General features: G+C 39.9%; 2 protein-coding genes across 2 annotated transcripts in view; one reads left to right on the plus strand and one right to left on the minus strand.

Annotated features, from left to right (window-relative positions):
- The window catches only part of PLCE1 (phospholipase C epsilon 1), a 415,545-nt gene extending 402,077 nt beyond the window's left edge, over positions 1 to 13,468 (plus strand). Inside the window, exons 34-36 of the mRNA XM_088476428.1 lie at positions 1,284 to 1,502; positions 2,458 to 2,575; positions 8,474 to 13,468. Coding sequence (XP_088332554.1) covers positions 1,284 to 1,502; positions 2,458 to 2,575; positions 8,474 to 8,625 — 489 coding nt within the window. The 3' untranslated portion in view covers positions 8,626 to 13,468. The remainder of the gene's footprint in view (positions 1 to 1,283; positions 1,503 to 2,457; positions 2,576 to 8,473) is intronic.
- Positions 13,469 to 13,920: 452 nt separating this feature from the next.
- The window catches only part of NOC3L (NOC3 like DNA replication regulator), a 121,114-nt gene continuing 114,321 nt past the window's right edge, over positions 13,921 to 20,713 (minus strand). Inside the window, exons 20-21 of the mRNA XM_088476419.1 lie at positions 15,003 to 15,087; positions 13,921 to 14,217 (exon numbers count right to left, since the gene is read on the minus strand). Of these exons, the coding sequence (XP_088332545.1) occupies positions 14,098 to 14,217; positions 15,003 to 15,087 (205 nt within the window). The 3' untranslated portion in view covers positions 13,921 to 14,097. The remainder of the gene's footprint in view (positions 14,218 to 15,002; positions 15,088 to 20,713) is intronic.

Below are 20,713 nucleotides of genomic sequence, written 5' to 3' on the forward strand. Positions count from 1 at the left end.
ACATGTTTGGCCAAAGATATTTGCCCACCTACCACATCACTGTGACCTCATCAGTCCCTAACATCACCTACCACTTCAAGTCAACGTGAAGTGGAAGGTGGGCAAACATCTTTGGCCAAACATGTACTAAGAACCTCTATATAAAACCATGTTAATTGATAGTTTCTTTTATATATATATATATTGATATTTATTAGTGTGCGCATCAGCTTCCCCCCCTTTTTTCTGCATATGATCGAAAGGTGTCAGAACAAAGAGTGCATCGCGGCTTGCTTCATATAGGACTGCGTAGCTGCAGACTGGTCAGAGTGTCCATGCTTACCCCAGTCCACCACTGAAAGCACCTACAATGGACACGTGAGCATCATAACTGGCTCATGGAGCAATCAAAGTAGGTGGCTTGGTCTGAGGAACCACATTTTCTTTTACATCACGTGGACAGTCGGGTGAGTGAGCGTCGTTTACCTGACAAAGAGATGGCACCAGGATGCCCTATGGGAAGAAGGCAGGCTGGCGGTGGCAGTGTGATGCTCTGGACAATGTTCTGCTGGGAAACCTCGGGCCCTGGACATCTTCAGAGATTGTGTGGAGTCCATGCCTCGATGGGTCAGAGCTGTTTTGGTAGCACTAGGGGAATCTGCACAATATCAGGCAGGTGGTTATAATTGTTTGTGTGTGTGTGTTAGAGATTATCCACTTCTTTATCAAAGCCATCCAGCTCTCATCATAACCCACTGCTCCATGCTCACTGTGTCACGCCTGTCTTGTTTCCCAGTCCCCTTTAGATTATAAGGTCTCACGAGCAGGGCCCTCTTTCCTCTTGTGCTTTTTCTTCCCTCACTTATACCATCTTCCCACTGCCGACAACGGTTTGGCAGTCCCATATTTGGGTCTTGTGACTGCTAATGCAGCAATGTTTATAACCTTGTCTATGTCCTGCAATGTTTTGTACTGTGAGCCACTTTTTTTTTTCTTGTTTTGTTCATATTGTTCCCGTTTATGGACTGTGTAAGGCACTGCGGACCCCTTGTGGTGCCATATAAATAAAGCATGATGATAATAATATAATATAAATATTTAAGGACTAACTTCCCCTTTATGGTTAATGTGCAAGGATATGTGGAAACATTAGTGCACAGCAGTTTAGTTTGCCGTTAGCCTCACCCTTAGCACTGATCGGCAGCATGCATGCAGTACTCGCTAATGGTCACAATGTTATGTTCCACAAGGAAAAAGTAACCAATCCACTAACATCTCTTTCTTTCTTTCTTATTTTGTCTCAGGCACTCAGCAAAGCAAAGTACTCATACAGAATTGTAAACAATCCTAATCCGGGTGACTATGTGCTTCTAGAGGAGGTGACAAAAGAGACGTCAACCAAGAAGTCATCAACCACAAAAACATCGCAGAGGGTCCTCTCTGACCATGAGTGTGTTTTCCAAGCACAAAGCAAGTGGAAAGGAGCAGGGAAATTCATTCTCAAATTAAAGGAGCAGGTCCAGGTACAGTAATGAGTAGCAGGACAGTGTCTGACACTTGGTGGAAGTAGTTGTGTGAGACATCCTCCTAAAGCCTTTACATAAAGTATGTTGTCATTTTAACACCTCCTTACATTACAGAGAGGATGTCTGTATCGTTTCCGGTAGGTCATCTTCTACAGGATTAAATGTCTGCTGTGCAGACCAGTACATTTTATGTGCAACCTGCCAGGCACCTGCTGCCTTTATCACTCACTCATGTTTTTCCTTTGAAGATAGAATTACTCAGTCAAATATGACTTTGTGAAGGTTGAATTGTGAATCAGTGTCACCAAGTGACCAAAATAACATGGTTACTTCACAGCAGTATGCACTGATTCATTATTCATCTTCCTAATAATTACACAGAAAAAATAATATTGGTGTTATAAATTATCATTTAAATTAAAATGATTGGCATCCTGTTTTCCTCCCATTGTGTAAATGGCATTACCAGAAGCTGCAACATACTTCACAGTACGCCTACATTTATATAATCAGGAGTTTATACAATGTTATATTTGCTTGTCACCAGGTTTCAGCTAAACTGGCTACTACCTAGAACATTGGGCAAAAATAAAATGAGCTGGAGAAAATAATGCTGGTAGCAGACTTCCCCGATGGGGAAAAGCCAGTAAATGTACTGAGTTTACAAAGTGTCGGTTCTGCTTACAGTACCAATTTCTGGCAAATACTACTTTTTCTTTTCAGAAAGGGGTCCTCTGTTTTCTCCATTCTGAGATGGCGGTAGGTCAGCTGGTGTTGTAGCGCTGCTGTCCTTGTTACAGAGGCTTTTCAGAGGGAAGCTATCACTGTAGATAGAGTGTGAAAAGGCGGAGTGGCCTTGTCTCTGGCGGCAAACCCCTCTTTTTTTGCCAGATTTAGTAAAGATTATTAAGTATACCAGCTCTGTGTCTAATTTACAGAGGTTTCTTTGCAGGCAGCGAGAGATGACAAGAGAAAAGGACTTTCCATCGCCAGCGAGCTGAAGAAGCTGGCAAAGTCTGGCAGACAGTCCCGGAACTTCACACTGTCTCCTCAGATCATGTCGTCAGAAGGTACCCAGAATAAAGATGAAAAACCTGCATGCAGTTTGTCCTTCAGTGACATCAGTGAATAGCAACTATATTTGTGTGCATCATATTCCTTGCAGGTATGGGTGCTTTATCTGGTCCCTTCCTAATCACTTATTTTGTATTTATGTGTCTTATATGTGGAATTAACAATACAGATAAGCTACTAACTATGTACAGAAAGTGTTTCATTCTGCTGAAAGATCCCTACGGGTAGCGAGTGAGGCTGTGGCAAAATCCGGCAGGGATTACGCACTGAAACTGGACTATTGTAATAAAAATAAACCTGAAAAATAACAGCAGATGCACAAACTAAAGCCGCGTACAAACTAGACGATATTTATGAACGATGTGGACAATAACAATATCGTTCAATGATATATCGTTCATATCGTCCAGTGTGTATGCAGTGAACGATCTCCCCAGTCGGCTAAACATGCAGCTTAATCTTGGGATATCGGTAACGAGGCCATGCTCCCCCCGCTCGTTCGTTGTGGCCGACATCGGCAAGTGTGTATACACTTACCGATGTCGGCACCCCCGCCGCTGCCGATATCGGCTTATACACACATCGTCTAGTGTGTATGAGCCTTAAGAGAATGTCAGTTAATGTTCTTTAAAATGATTTGGGGAGATTTATCAAACACTCCAACAAGCTGTTGCCAGTAGAATCCAATCAGATTGTAGCTATAATGTTATAGAATGTACTAGATATGATTGGGTGCTATAGGCAACACCTCTACTTGTCTTTAGATGGTTTGATTAATGGATATCGTTCTCATTGCAAGTCCTGTAAAAACATTTTTCTTAACACTGCACGTTTTTTAGAGCACACCTAGGACTATATGTAATAGCCTGTGAGGTGCAGTCTTGGGCACAGTCCCGGTGAGAGTGCCCAGATTTATAAAGCTGCAACAATTTCAAAGGCAAAAGCAACTTTTGTTACTTTAAAAATACAGGAATCCCGCCCATGCCTGCCCCTCGCAGGGTATTACATAAGGTCCGTAGTCTGGTGCCTTCTGTCCCTATACCCCGCTTGAAAATCACTGGACTAGGCACTACATAAACATATGTACTGTATCAATTAATGCCTACTTACTACTTATTATAATAATTCAAAGTCAGAACTGTCTGAAATATGCTCCTATCACTTACACACATTGGAGTCTGTCGTCCTGTGACCCGGACCAGTATTCATGACAGTGCAGCCTATTAATTCTATTGGAGCCTGTGATATATTATGAATGTGACTTCTACTCACAGAATAAACTTCTCCACTGTATGCAGGTGTGTGGTGTATTCTAATCATTTTAGCGCATGGGATGCATGAAGCATGCTTATAGAATATGAATTAATGTGTGTGACAATCTGAATTCTTTGTATATTACGGTCCAGGTTATTTTTGATAACCAATGTTAAATTTTTATATATTTAGTTTAACAAAACACCAGGAAAAACCGCAGTAAGGGTCACATTTAGATGCCTCTTCTGGAGTGAATGACCAGGGACTTGCTCATTGCTGCTGCTCACTGATGCTTAAGGCAAAACAAAAAACCAATACTGTAATTTACCTCTCAGATTCATGCTTTCTCATTACACAATGCAGGATATCCTGTTGTGTCACCGGGGATTATTCTACTTGCACTACATCTGTAAATAATTTTGATTATAGAAATACTGTGAGCTGTACTGTTACTTCAAATATATATATTTTTAAATAACTCTATATGCACTAAGCAAAATCCCCCAAAAATAAAATCCTATGCATTGAAAGAGGCATCTCCCTATATAATCTGTGACACATCTGTGCAAAGCTGTGGTGAAGCCACTTGTGTCTATAAACATTTTCGAGCTAGTGTGGAATCGGAGCCAAATGTCTCCTTATTAGTTGAACACATGGTGGTTGAATGTTGCAATGGTACAAAGATCCCTACAGTACAGTGTGGTCCATACTCCTGGGTTATATGGATCACCAAGCATCTTGTGTGTATGTAGTGTTGCAGCTAGTACAGTGCCCCATAGGGATTAATGGATCCTTACACTGAAGTAATCATTTACATGCACTTTTTTTTCTGCAATAGAGCAAGAAGAACTTTGTAAAGGTTTTGCATTCAATGTTATCAAAGACACTAGAATATTGTCCAATGTTTTGTGGTCAGAAAAATGCATGTTACAGTAGAAAGGCAAGTAATAAAAAATTATATTTTCAGAAAATTTCAAAATAAACACAAAGTAGAATGCTTAGGCCTAGACATTCGGGCACTTGTTGTCCGTAATGTGTTTTCCAATATGGAACAAGCTGACCTAAATTAGTATTCTCATGCAGCCTTTAGGTACTACACTACTAAGATAATATTACAAAGGGTATAATGTTTTCCAAAAGACAAACAATAAAATTCTCAATACAGTACAATAACAAAGAAGTTGAGGTTAATTTGGAAGCATCAGATCTCTCTATTTTTTGCCAAGTGTATGTATGATTGCAATATCCATTTACAATTTCTTTGTGGCCAATTTACAGCAGGTCCTCTTACTGGTAGATGGCCCTAGCCTATGTTACTAATACTGCCCCAGTATTCTTACAGCAGGTCCTCTTACTGGTAGATGGCCCTAGCCTATGTTACTAATACTGCCCCAGTAATCTTATAGCAGGTCCTCTTACTGGTAGATGGCCCTAGCCTATGTTACTAATATTGCCCCAGTATTCTTACAGCAGGTCCTCTTACTGGTAGATGGCCCTAGCCTATGTTACTAATATTGCTCCAGTAATCTTATAGCAGATCCTCTTACTGGTAGATGGCCCTAGCCTATGTTACTAATATTGCCCCAGTATTCTTGCAGCAGGTCCTCTTACTGGTAGATGGCCCTAGCCTATGTTACTAATATTGCCCCAGTAATCTTATAGCAGGTCCTCCTACTTGGTAAATGGCCGTAGCCCATGTTACTAATAAAAACCCTTTAAACTTACAGCAAGTCTTCTTACTGGTAGATGGCAGTTCCCCATATTACTATTAAGGACCCTTTAAGCTTACAGCAAGTCTTTTTACTGGTAAATGGTGGATCCCCCTATGACAGATGTTCCCAAAATCCACCATTACAGTCCACGTTTTAGGGATATCCATGTTGAGCACAGGTGACTTAATTAGTACCTCAATCAATTTGATTTAACCATCTAGACTCAAGCTTGGATATCCCTAAAACGAGGACTGTAATGGCAGACTTTGGGAACCTCTGCCCTATGACTAATACTGTACCTTTAATCATACAGCATCCTTCTTACTGGTAGATGGTGGTTCCGCATATTACTTACTGTCCTTAAAATCCTATAGCAGGTCCTCTTACTGGTAGATGGCGGTTCCCCATATTACTATTACTGATGCTTTTATCTTACAACAGCCTTCTTACTGGTAGATGGTGGTTCCCCAACATAATATGGAGCCCTTGCTCTTAAAGCTATTTAAGTGACTTTCTGCACAAATTGCTAATTTAACATTAGATCTACTGTATCAATGCTTTGCTTTCCAATGTCAAAAAGTCAAGACATTGGCCATTTTTTTTTTAAATTTACATTATTAAATGATTATATATACACATACATACAGCCAGAAAGGTCGGCACTCCCTTAAATCACAGTTAAATACCATGGTGCCAGCCAAAACCAGTAATACATCCTTCCATATGCAGCAGCACTCATGGGACACTCCTGATGACGAGTTGAAGCTTAGTTTTCAAAAAGTGTCCGACGAGTGCCGCTGCATATGGAAGGGGAGATCTATATATATATATATATATTACAAATTCATATATTGGTGAAACTATTGTATTGTTTATAGTCAATATGTAGTTGATGTATTTCTCCTGCAGCCTTGGGTGTGCCATATGTAAAGGCAGGTAACACATGCATTCTATAAGACTCCTGCCCTTACTACATAGTAGTTTTATCCTGCCATCAGGATGCACAAGTTTTGTTTTTTACTTCTGTATTGTTTATATTATATTGTATTGGTTTTTGACCCTTTTGCTATTTTTTATGAGCTTAGTGGTGCACTGATATGAATAAGGTCAATAAATGATGCTTTTGCAGCATATCTGTTTTGTACCTGGTCAAGCTGTATCTCTGTAAGCAACCTCATATGTAGAGACCTTTGTGTCTAGAGGAGTCACCCCACCATTTATTTTAAAATACGGTCTCCCTTTTACATATAGTACTCATCCCCCCCCTTTCCTGTTTGTGGTCATCTTCTCTCCCGTCACGTGCACATCACACCTAATGTGTAGAGCACACACAGTGTGAGTTAGGGCGAATGCCGTTCATGTTTGGTGTGGCGTGAACTTGCCACAGCTGTGATTGTCATCACGCAAATGTGCGTCATTTAATTAATATCAGGCTCTAGTTTTAGAATGATAGATTATTTTATGTTATATATTCCCCATTATACAGTGAGTGCAGTTCTAGCAGCTGCTGCATTTTATTTCTATTGGAGACTGGTTGTTTTATCTGCACTAAATCCAATAGGGCGCTGGTGTTAACAATTACAGAATTAGTTGTACTACAGCTCCCAAAAAGGCATTGCTCCCCTTCTATATGTATCAAGCCAGGAAACCTTAAAATAACTAATACTTCAAAAAAAATGGAAGTGCTATTAAATTGTATGAAATTAATTTATATATTCTAAATTGCTTCCCAAGTATACAGCTATTTGGGAGATGGTGATTACATTGCTTTACATCTGAACAAACCTTCAGCAGTCTTTCTTCAGATTGAGGAAGCTGTTGAGTGTGGAATACAGGCGGAGAAACGCGTTATATCATTGATACTACCCCAAATTTCCTCAAAAGGCTTTTTGCAAGTTTCTGCTGAAGGTCTGTCTAGATTGAAAGCAGTGATAATCACTAATCCTCCTAAATAGCTGTATATTTGGGAAGCACCAACAGCTGGAGGTAAAGAAAAGGTTTTCCTGCAATTAACCGGGACTTTCTACCTAATACTAATGCTGGGCATACACTCTACAATTATCTGTCAGATATCGGTTTAATCTGGCTGGTTGGAATGAAAATCTGGTAATGTATGGGAGCAAATGACAGTCAACTATGTGCTCACAAACACTGGCATTAGGAGCCAAAGTATATGTGCCTCAAATGGTATGTGAGACAGTATCTCTATCAGAGCCTTATTGGGACAGTACCAATTGTTTGCTATATTAATGATTTTCAACTAAGCCCATTAATTATGGATAAGGAGGATAAATATCAATATGTGTGGCCAATTCTATATGAAGCAGCGAATCCAGGGTTTAATGGATTGATTCATGTGAGATTTAAGAATGAGTTTTTTTAAAAATGTAATTGTTATTTTACGTTTAAATATACACTTATTAAATGTTTTTTATATTATTAACCATTATGGTCAAAAAAATTTTAATAATAAAAGGTTAATAAATTTCCTACTAGTTGAACAGCGCTGTAAGGTTTCCTGGCTTGGTTTTCGTGCACCATACATTTTGGATTTGGGGGAGGGAGGGGGGTGGGGTGAGAGCTTATTCCTTTGCAAGTGGAAATGCTTTTCTTAAATCAGGACTTTAAAATATTATCTGCAGAATAACTGGCAAAAGGATCTATTCTCCCATAAAGCATGAAACAAAGTTTGAGCTAATAGGAAATTGTGTTTGTACATGCCAAGCTTACGAAAGTAAAATGTAATGGTCAGTAGTGCCGCTGCTTCTCAGAGAGGGACGGAGGGAGGGGGAATGATGGCTTACGTAGAAATTAGAACGTTTCTAACTATAGAAAAAGTGGACTTTTTAATATCTTTGCTCAGGGTAATGTAAAAATAAATCCTGAAACCTCACTAAAATCTTAATTTGAAAATGTATTATATTACAGATGGATGTATAGGCTATGACGGTGTGAGAAGATATGCAGAAGATGTGGCTGCCGTGGGTAACAGACATGTAACCATACACCCATCCTGCTGCAGGAGGCCAACTGCAGCCTGGTACTTTCAGCTTCTCAAAAATTGGAAACTGCCAAAATGATCCGAGCGATACAGTTCACCTAGAGTTCTCATAAAGCTATTGCTATTGCTGGTGATCACAATAGATTCCCTATGGTACTCGCTGCGGAGCAGTTGTTCTTTGTTGGACCTGTTGAAAGGTTGATGAACAATAGTTATTGGACTTGGTAGCCAAATCTGAAGCTTGGTGGAAAGGAAAAGACAAGCTTGTAGACTGTCAGAGATGAGTAGAAACCTATTTAAATGTCATTTAAGGCATTGCAGAAGAAAATATTGTTGGGACTGTGTTTTACAATGACTAACTCCAATGAAGATAATTTTTTTGGCTGTAATGGATGGATGGATATATATATATATATATATATATATATTTTAGAGACGCTTAGCAGGTGACCCATTTTCTTATATGTAGGGTCAGTAGGAAAAATCATATGGTATAAAAAAAAAAACCTGACGATATTGTGATGTTTGGGGCAGCAGTTATCATACCCATATGGTAGATATTGGTTGGTCAGAGGAGGGAGGTTCTCTCCTGGAACATGGTTGGTGTGTAATATATTATCTCACACTATTGACACTCTTAAAATTTATATTTGACAATTGTTTGTCCATGTCGTGTTTTTATACATTGTTTGTTTAAAAAAAAAAAAAAAAAAAAAATTAGGATGAATAGTTTCCTATAGACTGGTTCTCCCAGCATTGCGCTCTAAAGTTTTAATACTGTATTTATTATATAATTTGGCACAGCGATAACAGTCTGCCCTTACGTTAGTTTGTATTTGTAAAAACATGGAAGACATTTTTATTTTATTTTTTTATAACTCAGCTAAAGTACCTTTATTCCCTAAGGCGTGTGACAGTGAGCCCCTAGTGCCATGTAAGGACTTTTTCAGGCTGTGCAGTTTTGTGTATTTTTTTTTCTCTGATATTTAAAAATTATTGATCAGTGATAAAATGTCTTTTAACTTTCTATTTATGTAGCACTTTATGAATTTAGTACTTAGCAGCGTCAATCACGATTTTTTTTTTATTTAACATGCACCATGTATACTTTTGTTTACATAGAATTTACTTTGATTTTTGTATTGATACATTGTTATTTACCCCCTAAATACACTACATTCACTTACAGATGCTTAAGAAAAAAAAAATGAAGACTTCTATATTGCTGTATATGTTACATTGTTATTGTAAAGGGTTTGAACGGATGTGCAGGTATCAAACCATAGAATTGACATTGTATGTAACTATGTCCTTGTCCTCAAACCTGGGTAGTTTGGGTATTATGAGAGCCATACAATGCAGGCTAGCATCTTTGTATCTACCAACTACTCTCACACACAGTACTCAGAAATATAAGCCACAAAATAACTTATTTATACATAATAGCCCAATGAATACTGGATATTTTAAGAACGATAAGTTTGTAGAAACTTGTTAAAAGAGTCTTTCACTGGGCTGAAACCTGTCTCACAGTAAAGTGCTCAGACCGTCTGAGTGACCATTTATCTTCAACACATACGAGTAAGATCTCACCAAACGCACTGACTTAAATCACCGGTTTTTTGTTGATTTAATCACTTAATTCTTTTGTATAACTTTTATTTAAGCCATATTATTGGAGGAGCTCAAGAAACAAGTTGTATATATTTTGTTTTGTTGTATGGTTTTTAAAGGGAAATTTTGTCTACGCCTTCTAAGTTATTTTATTTGCTTAATTACCTAGTAATCGTTATTTGTAAATGTGTCGTAAGGTAGCTGTTATAGTAACACTCACTACAGGTGTAATTCCTTGGCCCGACACTTTCACTTCTAGACTGTTTCCAGCATTGACATTGCTTGAAAAGGATGTCTGGGGTTATAATAGAAGCATCTATGTACACTAGGCAAAGGTTATAAAAAATAAAAGTGCTGGATCTGTTCTTACAATGCTAATGGATTAGAAGACTGAAGAAGTCTGACTGAGGACAATAGCTGCACTCACTATAGGAGGTAAAGCTCTATAATATTAAAAGGTGTAGTTCACTTTTAGAGATAGCTGTTACTTTAAATTACGAATACTATGCTAGTATACATTTTAGTTGTCAGCTCATTTTATAACTGGTTTTTTATAGATGGTGAAATAGAGCATGTCTGCCTACAATGTAACTCAAACACTTCAAGTAAGGGTTACACAGTATTCCATGTGATAAACTGAACTGCCCCCAACAGCCTGTTTTTTTTTTACTCTATAACATGCACTGGTGTGAGAACCTGTGCTCTGTAGTACCTATCTGTACTAGGGTACGTAGCTGTAGGATGAGGCAGTTTTGTTGAAGTAATTGTATTTATGTTAACGTGGCGATATGCTCTAGGCTAATGGTAAAGGTCAGCCCACTAGATGCTGAGACCTTGTACTGTCCCAGGTGTAAGCAGCATGAACTTGAATGACTATTTTGAAGTTACCTTGTTATGTCATTAAACACCCAAGAAGCCTTATTCATCTTAGTAGAGAGAGAGAATTATTTTGGTTAAATTGATTGATTTGTAATTGTTAGATCACTTGAGAATTTAATTTTGTGACATGAAAGTGCAGACAGGGTGAATGGCCTCCTCGCATGGCAGGATACGGCTTATTCATTACTGGTTTTCTTATTTGTGTACTTAAATCATGTCAAACACTATAGAACTGAATCTGGTGGTAATTATTAGGATCAGAAAGAGTAGAAGACTTCAAAATCTGACATTTTCAAGCTGGAAGATTGTAAACACCGGAAAACCTGTGTACCGGGAGCATTTTCCAGTAAAGGTAGAACCAATATTGTAGTAAAATGGTGTCTGACAGCGGTAGCCGTTTGTGCATTTGAGTTACAAACACATAAAAAATTCCACCAATGCTTCAGAGAACTACACAGCAGAAAATAGAGTAGACAATGGCGCTTAGTAAATAACAGAAATATTACACCACATCCCTATGACTTGATGGGCACTTTGCAGGTGATAACCACACTGGCTTTTTTTTCTATTATTTGAGGAAAGTAATACATAGGGGCATATTCAATTAGACGCGAAAAGTCCCATACTTTTCTCTAACATCGCTGGTTTTCCATGCAAAAAAGTATCACGCTCGTCCCCGCTTATCCACGTATTCAATTAGAAATCTTCGAAACGCAAACAGGCGAAAAGTGCGGTCAGATTTGGGAAAATCAGCCTGACACCCCCCAAAAGATGCACTAACATTAGGGATCATAGTAGATGCCCCCAAACAGCCCGGCTGAAGCTATTTGGGGTACTTAAAGGCTCTCAATAGCTGCTAATTAGCGTCTCTGCACAAGTGGTAAGGAATAGCAATTAGCAGGTTTTTTGGGAGAAAATAACTAGTCCCCGCAAATTTGGGGTACATGAAAATGGGTGCAAGCATGGTTAAAAATTGCAAGAGTAAGGTTTTGAAAAAATCACCTTCTGCAATAGAAAAAAACCCCTCCCCTATACTTGCAGACCCACCCCCATCTATTTCGCTAGTTTTTAAGTTTGTACCCCAACATTGAAAAAGGGGACAAAAACATACAAAGTCTTTTTCAGGTGTTCTTTAATTTTTTTTTAGGTTTTTTTTTTACGGTTACTTTTGGGGACCTGTCCTAAGGGTGCAGGGTGGTTTCCCCAACTTTACACCCCAAATTCTGTACTTTTTTTTTTTTGTGACAGCTATTCATAAGCGAAACTTTACCGCCGGGAAAATTGCATGTTTCCACACAGGCAAAGTCGCCACAATTGAATATGGGGATAAGTTTCCGCTGGCGAAATAACGTCACCAGCGAAACTTTTTCGCCGCTAATTGAATATGGCCCTTGGTGTCATATTTTACATTGTAAAATCATTGTGTGGGGTGAACTAAGTAATCATGGAAAATTGGGTGTTATGGACCCTTATCCTTATAGATTGCGAGGTGAGCTCACAGTATAAACTCTTGTGAAGGTGTTGTCTACTCTATTCACTGTTGTGTACAGACTGAGTCTCCCATATCCACAATGCTTGGGACCAGGGGTATTTTGGAATATTTGTATACCATAATGAGATCTGTAATAGGACCCAAATCTAAACACAGAATGCATTTATGTTTTATATACACACACAGCCTGCATGTCATTTCATATAATATTTTACATTTTGTGGCTCAAATAAAGTTTGTGTACTTACATGAATTACATTTGTTTCATATACACCTTATACACACAGCCTGAAGGTCATTTGATACTTTATTTTTAATAATGTTGTGCCTTAAACAAAGTTCGTATACATTCAACCATTCAAAAACAAAGGTGTCAGTATATCAGTCATGCAAAAAAATATTCCGCGTTGTGGAATATTTGGATATGGGAGACTCAACTTGTATATACTTTTGAATAGTTGCATAAATTAGTGGTGGCTTGGATTTCCTAATCCGGTATGTCTTGTGTGGTGCGGATTATGGGACATGTAAGTGGTTTTACAAGTAGTGTGATGAAGACAGGATGTCCATGCTGGGACTTCCAATAAGCAGTAATATAAACTTACCACATCCTAAGTTCTGCAATAGCTTAAGTGACTTTGGGTTTACTGGCACCCAGTGCCCCTTACTCGTGTTATACACCCAATGGGAGGAACTGAATTTCCACACGAGCACTGTTTAGACATAAGAAATGTTTTAATGTTAATAGTTAATGTGTTTTACTGTCTTGCTTGTGCCTAAGTTCTGCATGTCATAAAGTGTTCGACAATATCTTGACTTTTTGTGCCAGTTTTAAAACGTGTTGGTTTTGTAAAATGACTTTTCCATCTGGAGTACTTAATATATACAGACTTGAAACACTGCTGTATTTGTATATGTTGAAAATAAAGATGATTGTTTGCTTCATGAACATGTGAGCGAAGTTCTTTGCTGGCCCCCATGGTGGTATCTAGTGTAAAACATACTTTCCTGTGCTAGAGACAACCTTCCAGGTAAAGTGCTCAGGGCCATTTGGATGCAATTTGTTGTTAATCAGTCATCATAGCCTATCCCCCACTTAATAATGCTGTGAATTGTGGCTTTACACTACAGTAGAGGTTCCCAAACTCCGCCATTACAGTCCCGGTATTAAGGTTATACATGCTTGAGCCCAGATGGTTAAATCAAATTGACTGAGGTGCTAATTAAGGTCACCTGTGCTCAAGCAGGAATATCCTTAAAACTTGGACTGTAATGGGGGCGTTTGGGAACCTCTGCATAATCACAGCCCTGCTACCTGTAGTGCAAACAGCTGCAGCACACCCCTGGCATGAAACCGTAGGTGAGTATGGGGGAAAACTGCTCCAGTTGAACAAACAAAACAACCATGTTTGAGTTGTATTTATTTTTTTTAAAACAAATTTCAATACAAGTTTTCTTTGATATTTTATATCTGTACCTATGTACAAAGGGCCAGAATAGCAAAACCAGTAACCATAGTCTACAAAGTCCTTAAGAGGTTATCAATGAATCCTTTTTCAAACAACATTAGCTGCTCCCAGCTTTCATGTGTGATGCAAAGTCCAGCTCTGCTGACGATATCTTGCTGAGATGTTGCACGGTTAGCGCCTGTAATTCCTCACTGAGCTCATAGAATCTACCTTTTACCTGCAACATAAAACCACAGAAAATGACACCATGCCTTCTTCCCCTTTAAAAAAAAACAAGAGGAGAGTTTCTCAACAACAAGCACAGAGCTAATTCACACTGGTTTCCATTGCCCATGGCGCTCATTACAAAAAAAAAAAAAAAAGAGCTAAGATGGGTCCCATTAAAGGTAATTTGCAGATCCATCCGATGAATACTAGAAGAAACTAACACCTTTCCTAGAACATTACACAATATAAATGTGCCATTAAGTGTTTTATTGGCAAGAAAATGCTACTCCATGGTATTGAACACAACTGTAAAGATTGAAAATGAGAAAATTGCAAACTAGAAATAAGCCGCATAACACACTAGGCGATTTATTTGAGTGATATGGACGATGATATTATTCAACAATATATCGTTCAGTGTGCATGCACTGAACGACCAACGATGCACGCTCTTGCAGGTTGTTAACGATGTTTGCTGTCATGCAAACATACAGGCCAATCTGACGATCTCATCAGAGAGTGCCTGTTCAGGGATGTGGCAGAATGACATTAACGATATCGTTCAGTGTGTACACCCAATATCTTTCAGCACTTCGTATAGTGTGTATGCCCCTTTATACCGCTACAAAGGAAATATAGAAAATTCATCACTACATATAATTTTATCATAGAGGTTTAAGTTCCCCAAATGTCACTGAACTATAAATACCAGTTAGCTAGATAGTAAATAGCTGCCAGAACCTGATTTTAAAAATACTAGAGCAAGTTTGCTGAGCAGAATATGTTAGATGATACCTTATTCTTGGGAACAGATTCAGAAACTGGTGGATTAAAGGTCATTCCATTAATAGAGTAATCACTGAATAATTCCACAGCAGACCTGCAAAATATGAAATGTATAATAAATATCCATTGCAGAAATTCTGTACAACATCAAAGCTGTTACCATCCGTATATGGGTTCCGGACTATAGATCGACAGTAAAAAGGTCGACAATGTCCAGATAGACACCAGATATTAGTAAATAGGTCGACAGGGATAAGAAGTACAAACGGTCGACATGAAAATTGTTGACATAAAAAAAATGTTTCAACCATTTTTTTTTTTTTTTTAGGGGTAGGCACTTTCCCTGACGGTTAGGGTTAGGTACCAGGGAGGGAGGGTTAGGGTGAAGACTAGGGCTAAAAAAAAAATCAATAAAAAAAATCATGTGTCGAACATTTTCAGGTCAACCTTTTGACTGTCTAACATCTGGTGTCTATCTAGACACTGTTGACCTTTTTATGTGTTAATCCACACCCCTATATATAACATTGCTACTGTGGAGAGTAACATAGATTTGTCATCATTTACAAATAATCATAAGGCGTAATAATAAGATTGGACTGTTTACACAGGGGGGAAAAACTGACGGACATGGTCTTACCAGACATTTCCACTACGGGAAATGCACTGTTACAAAATATTACAACAACCTATTTAATACACATTTCTTTACTTCAGGGAACCTCCCTTGTACAGAGGGACAGACTATATTATTCATGAGTTCCGTAATGTGAAGCATTGACGTGCACCTCACATGACCGATGTAAAGTACATGAAAGAGCGATGAAATCATTGTGAATCCCCAAAAAATGGCAAATAAAGCATGACTGTGTAAGAGACTGATTTCTGCAACTTTAACCCCTTTTCTGCAGAGGACGAATGGGGATAATCCCTCTATCTCCCAAACCATATAATGGAAAATTATGGAATCCCCTCTTTCAAACTGTACACACACAAAAGGTAATGTCTGGTGCCCTATCATGCCCCAAATTACATGTGTAAACGTGAGGGCACCCACATTTGAAATATGGGGGACGCCTCCTTCAAACTGTGCCTCCAGAAGCAGCTAATGTCTGATGACAATATTAACATTTATTTAAGGTGTTAGAATGAGCAAAAACAGCAGTATTTTCTGAAAATACAATGTCTTCCGAAAAAAACAAGGTATAATGTGTGTGGGTACTGCAGATAAATATCTGTGATATTGAAATATGACGAGCGCTAACATTTAAAATGGCGTCAGCACAGGGCTGAACAAATGCTTGGCAATGAAAGACTTAATAATTGACGAAAAACTAATAGCAAACAAGAGTTTTGAGTATTTTGAGGTACATTAAAAACATGTTTATACATATATAGTATATACCAAGACATCTTAAAGTTATAAAGTTTTTTTTCATTTAACCCATTTTTCTGCTTTTTAGAGAAAAAAAAAAATTTCACTAATGGCAATATTTTACTATTCAAAAGCATTATTATTAATTGGGTGTGGTGTACCAGGGGTACTGCACTGTGTCCTGTAATTTTTACATTAAAATCAGGATTTTTCTCCTAGTTTTCATCTAGTCTGGAGGTGCGAGCTAAAAAGGAGCGTTATGGTAAAACTTACCTTGGTTAACTCTCTTTCTTCGAGGTCCATTGGGTCCACAGGTACACATTGGGGTGTAGGTGGGACTTGGAGGACCGGACACCAACAGCAAAGCTTTAAATCCCATGATGCTCCGGTCCTTCCCCCTATACCCCGTCCACAGCCTGAGGGCAACTCAGTTTTGTTAACAAGCCCAAGGCAGGAGCAGGAGAGGATAGAAGGAAGACTGGTACACTGAAGAATCACACTCTCACACAGAGAAGGAAACAAGTGACCAAGAGAAGAAACCCATAGAAGCCAGGTGCGTCAGTGCGGGTGGCCTGTGGACTTCGAGGAAAGAGTTAACAAGAGTAAGTTATCATAACTCTCCTATTTCTTCTTCAGGGTCCATAGGGCTCCACAGGGAGACATTGGGATGTCGCAAAGCAGTTGTTCAAGGGCGGGAATGCTGCTGAGCTGAAAGATGAACCGAACCCTACACCCGAAGGAAGCAATCTAAGAGGCAAATGTATCAAAGGCATAAAACCTAAGAAAGGTGTGGACAGAAGACCACGTGGCCGCCTTGCATAGCTGTTCAGCAGAGGCGCCAGGCTGCCCACGAGGGACCCACAGAGCGAGTAGAATAAGCAGATACTGTAGCCAGCACAGGAAGGCTGTGAGATAGACATTGGCCAGATGGATTCGCATGACTGTTTGTTAGCTGGCCATACCTTCTTGTGGAATCTATATAGGATAAAGAGGGAGTCCGATTTCCTGATGGAAGTAGTATGGTCCATATAGATCTTCAGAGCACGGACCACATCCAAAGAGGCCTCACTTGTCGAGAGGTCTGGTGATTGAAATGCCGGAACCACCATTTCCTCATTAAAGGTGGAAACGAGAAATCACATTTGGAAGGAAGCCTGGGCGTGTTCTAACAGCCCTGTCCTGATGAAAGGTTAAAAATTAGATACACAACGGGCAGATGCTATAGCCAGAAGAAACAGTCTTCGCAGTGAGTCACTTGACATCCACTGACTCCAGGGGTTCGAATGGAGGTTCCTGAAGTACGTGGAGCACCACTGACAAAACCCATGGAGCTATATAACGACAGGAGGATGGAAGTCGCACAGGACTATTGCAATATACCCACTAACCTCATTGAGATCAAAGTGGGCAATAACTCATAATTACTGAAACCAACTTGGGAAAATAAATATTTATCCACCACTAATCGTGGATCAATTAAATGTTGGTGGTGCTCCCCAGAGTCAATACAACATAGTAATAGACACAGAGAAAAAGAAGACTGCTTGTAGGGGGCACTGCTTATGAAAAATGATTCTCAATAAAATTAAATTTTTAATAAATTTGCTAATAAGATAATAGTGAAGCAGGGATATTGGAGCGAAAATTTATGCCAAAAGGAAGGTCCACTTCACAGATAATGCATCCACAAAGGCCGTGTTGGGGTCCCTTGTTCTGACTCCATACACTGGAAGTTTGTGGTTGTGTCTTGAGGCCATGAGATCCACATACGGTAGACCCCATTTGTCCACCAGGAGCTGAAAGACTTCTGGATGTAGAGACCACTCTCCTGCATGCACTTCGTGACGGCTGAGGAAATCCACTTCCCAATCAAGAAAACCCAGGATGAATACTGCAGAGATGGCTTACGGTCCATGTAAAGCAGCCCCACTGTTAAAATGGTGACCCAGCTCCTGCCAACCACCAACAAAACTGAAGCACCCTCAGACTGAGGGTGGTGTATAGGGGGAAGGACCAGAGTATCCCGGGATTGAAAAGCTTTGCTTTTCAATAGGGTGTAGGTGAGACCTGTCCGTTCCTCCAGGTCTCACCTACACCCTATTGTCTCCCTGTGGAGCCCTATGAACCCTGAAGAAGAAATCTGTGTTAACTACCAATGATACTAACGTTAATATAACACACGTCTCATTTAATTGTAAAAAGCTGCAGACATGGGTTTTACCCATGGTAAAAATGTGTGTGGCCTAGTCTGCGGCTAATTGTGTCTACCCCAGATTGTTCCATTCTCCGTCCAGTGCTAGGAACCATTTTATATTTTGGAAACACACAGAGCAGCTGCATAGTACAGCCCCTAGCAGAGGAGACCCAACCTGCTAAATTCACAAAAACTACAGTATGGCGGGATCCAGTCACATGGTCAACAGTGACTGCAAAAATTCATCATGTCGACACCACAATGTCAATATCTGAAAAGTCACCACTCCTAGGCGGCTCCAGGAATAATACTTATTAGAACCGCTTCTCCTCAGACATCTCTGCCGGACGTGCTGCACACATGACCGCCGGGACGCGGAAGACGACGCTGGAGCCACTGCAGCAGTCGGGACGAGGTAGTAAGGGACCGCTGGGTCAACAGGGACTCAAATGCAGGCGTGTCGCAAGCGTATTAGGGGCAGCTTTGCCTGCGATCCTGTACATAGTAAAAATGGCTCTGGTATCTCAGTTCCCACGACCATAGGATTACTCAGGAGTCCTCTAAATGACTGATCTGCATCTTTGTACGCAGACACTTAGATTTGTGAAGCTGCAGGTGGGCGACTCAATACAAATCCCGGTGGCAGCTGTGAAATTTGCATATTTGCGCACAGGTGCTGCGTACACATTCGCGTCTACATCTCTGAATCAGGCCCTTAGACTGCAAAGCTATTCCAGTAGCTGTTCGTGGTTATATGAATTTGTCCCTTAGGGAGATGCATAGTCATTCATTCCACCCTTACCCATGACTACATGGCCGCCAAGTACCTTTGAAACGCATGATAACCTCAGTCATTAAAAACACCCCTGTAAAATCAGTGTGCATGCACCTAGTTTTGCTGGCTGGTTAATGCACATGGTGCTACGGAAGAGTCTCACCAGATTCTGGTGATCCATCCTCGCTAGAACTGATGTAACTCCACCGGGACCAGTCTACCAGCCAGCTTTTGTCATACATATGGCAGGAACCCTAACTGATCCAAGATCCTGAATCTACGGTACCAGCAAAAAGCACACCACAGGACACAGAAGAAAGTCTCCCTCCACAGGATATCATGGGTGGGTTTACTACCAGTTATGCCGACTGCTCTTCTCAATGCTTAGGTGCTGGTCATTCAAGGAGCAGAGAACCATCCTCATGGGTCTGACTCCTCCCCAAACTGTTAGAAAAAAAAAAACAGTGATACCCATGTCCTGCGGTTTGGGAGCATCAACAGGTAAAAACCTCAAGTGCACTACATAGAAGAAATATCGTGATCCTACAACTCCCACAGATGGGCGGAGAAGGGAAGAATCCAGTTTGGGCCCTGGGAAAGGGTGGACAAAAGTTAAAAGTTCCACATACAAAATGTCAATCACCTCACACTAGCAGGTTCAAAACAACCCAATTGAACAACCCCATTCCCCGCTGGCGAGTGTGCTAGACCTCCGCCTCTCATGCTTCGCAAAAGTGTCAGTCCTGAAGTGGTACCTGGAACCGAGAATATATATTACTGGTGGACCATCACCCCTAATTGGATATAAACGGAACAATGAGGGGAGAACAGCTGCAGTGGACCGCAAGACACACACATATTTCAGAGTGAGATGCACTGCATAAATAGCTTGGCTATGGGCTACAAAACAGATATTTGGGGCAGAGTAAAGCCATGCAGACTATGTACTGCAAAACAGAAGAAACATATTGCAGTGTATAAGCTTTAATGACAAACTCAACAACACCATCCTTGTGTGGCACTGCCTTGGAGATCTATTTCAAAGTGTATAAGCTCTTGCACCGCACTCTATTGTAACCCACTGGCATAAAGACTTCCTAATATACAGTGTGCGTATATATATATATATATATATTAATTAGATACACACACATATACATATATATACACACACACACACACACACACACACACACAATCAAGAAGGACTTTCAATAAAACGACAACCACGATATAAGTCAACGTTTCAGAACATGTATTAGTAGTTCTGAAACGTCGACTAACATCCGGGTTGTGTCGGTTTATTGAAAGTCGCCTGAGTACCGCCTCTTCCTTCTTGAACGCATTTGTGTTGCCTAGATTAGGTATACATGAGG

This window comes from Taudactylus pleione, unplaced genomic scaffold (assembly GCF_031769625.1).
Source record: "Taudactylus pleione unplaced genomic scaffold, aTauple2 ptg000016l, whole genome shotgun sequence".
Classification (NCBI taxonomy): domain Eukaryota; kingdom Metazoa; phylum Chordata; class Amphibia; order Anura; family Myobatrachidae; genus Taudactylus; species Taudactylus pleione.